This window comes from Octodon degus, unplaced genomic scaffold, assembly GCF_000260255.1.
Source record: "Octodon degus isolate 3935 unplaced genomic scaffold, OctDeg1.0 scaffold00004, whole genome shotgun sequence".
NCBI lineage: Eukaryota > Metazoa > Chordata > Mammalia > Rodentia > Octodontidae > Octodon > Octodon degus.
The window spans coordinates 32,733,827-32,734,629 of record NW_004524580.1 but is presented as its reverse complement, the minus strand read 5'-3'; the positions used below and the strand labels follow the sequence as shown (position 1 = coordinate 32,734,629).

At 59.0% G+C, this 803-nt stretch overlaps 1 protein-coding gene across 1 annotated transcript in view; it reads right to left on the bottom strand.

The window, feature by feature from the left end:
- The window catches only part of Washc4 (WASH complex subunit 4), a 53,266-nt gene extending 53,095 nt beyond the window's left edge, over positions 1-171 (bottom strand). The window contains exon 1 of the mRNA XM_004623856.2: positions 34-171. Coding sequence (XP_004623913.1) covers positions 34-94 — 61 coding nt within the window. The 5' untranslated portion in view covers positions 95-171. The remainder of the gene's footprint in view (positions 1-33) is intronic.
- Positions 172-803: the final 632 nt, after the last annotated feature.

Here is an 803-nt window from a genome sequence, read left to right as displayed (position 1 = left end):
GCGCCGCCCCAGCCCCGCCCTCGCGCCCCTTACTCTGCGAGCCGTCGTCCACGCGGTCGAACTCCCAGTCCGGGGACAGGGTCTCCACCGCCATGCCCGCGGCGCCTCCCACGCCCGCAACCCCACCTGCCCGGCCCCGAAGCCGGCCTCGCCCCGCGGCCGCCCAGCACGTGACTTCCGGTCTAGGCCCCGCCCCCGCGCTCGAGGCCCGCGCGGGCTGGCTACCTGGGGGCGGCCGCGTGGGCTGCTGGGAAAGCGAGTCTTCCGGCCGGGCTGGACGCAGTAGCCATGGCAGCGGCGGTCTCCTCGGCGCCAGCCTTTGCAGAGGCCTTTCCCTGCTTCGCTACTTTTGTCATGCTGTGCTGGCGCTTTCAATTCAGCCTGAGTCTTGTGTCTATTTTTATTTTCTTTAAGGCCGATGTGGAAATTGGATCACTGATGACAGCCTGTAGTGGTACAGTTTCCCTACAAGGAATGAAAAGCGAACCAGCTTTGCTATTTTCATGTGTAGGTCCTTCAGGATGATCCAAGCACAGGGCTGATGCAGCAAGTTCATACTGCTCCTCAGTGTCTCTTGTGCCTTGAGCCGCAGAGTGCAGTTTGAACATTTCTGCCCCCGGTTTGTAGTTTGAGTCAAGAGAAACATGTGTGTAACTCACCCTGCATGATATGAAGTGGTGCGGTTAGTGTTTCACCAGCCATCGCTTTCCTTCATACTCCTCCTGTGTCACAGGTGGTTGAAGTGAGATTGAGACCAGGATCCAATCAGCAAGTTTCTCTTTGGATGCCATTCTTCGTGCCAA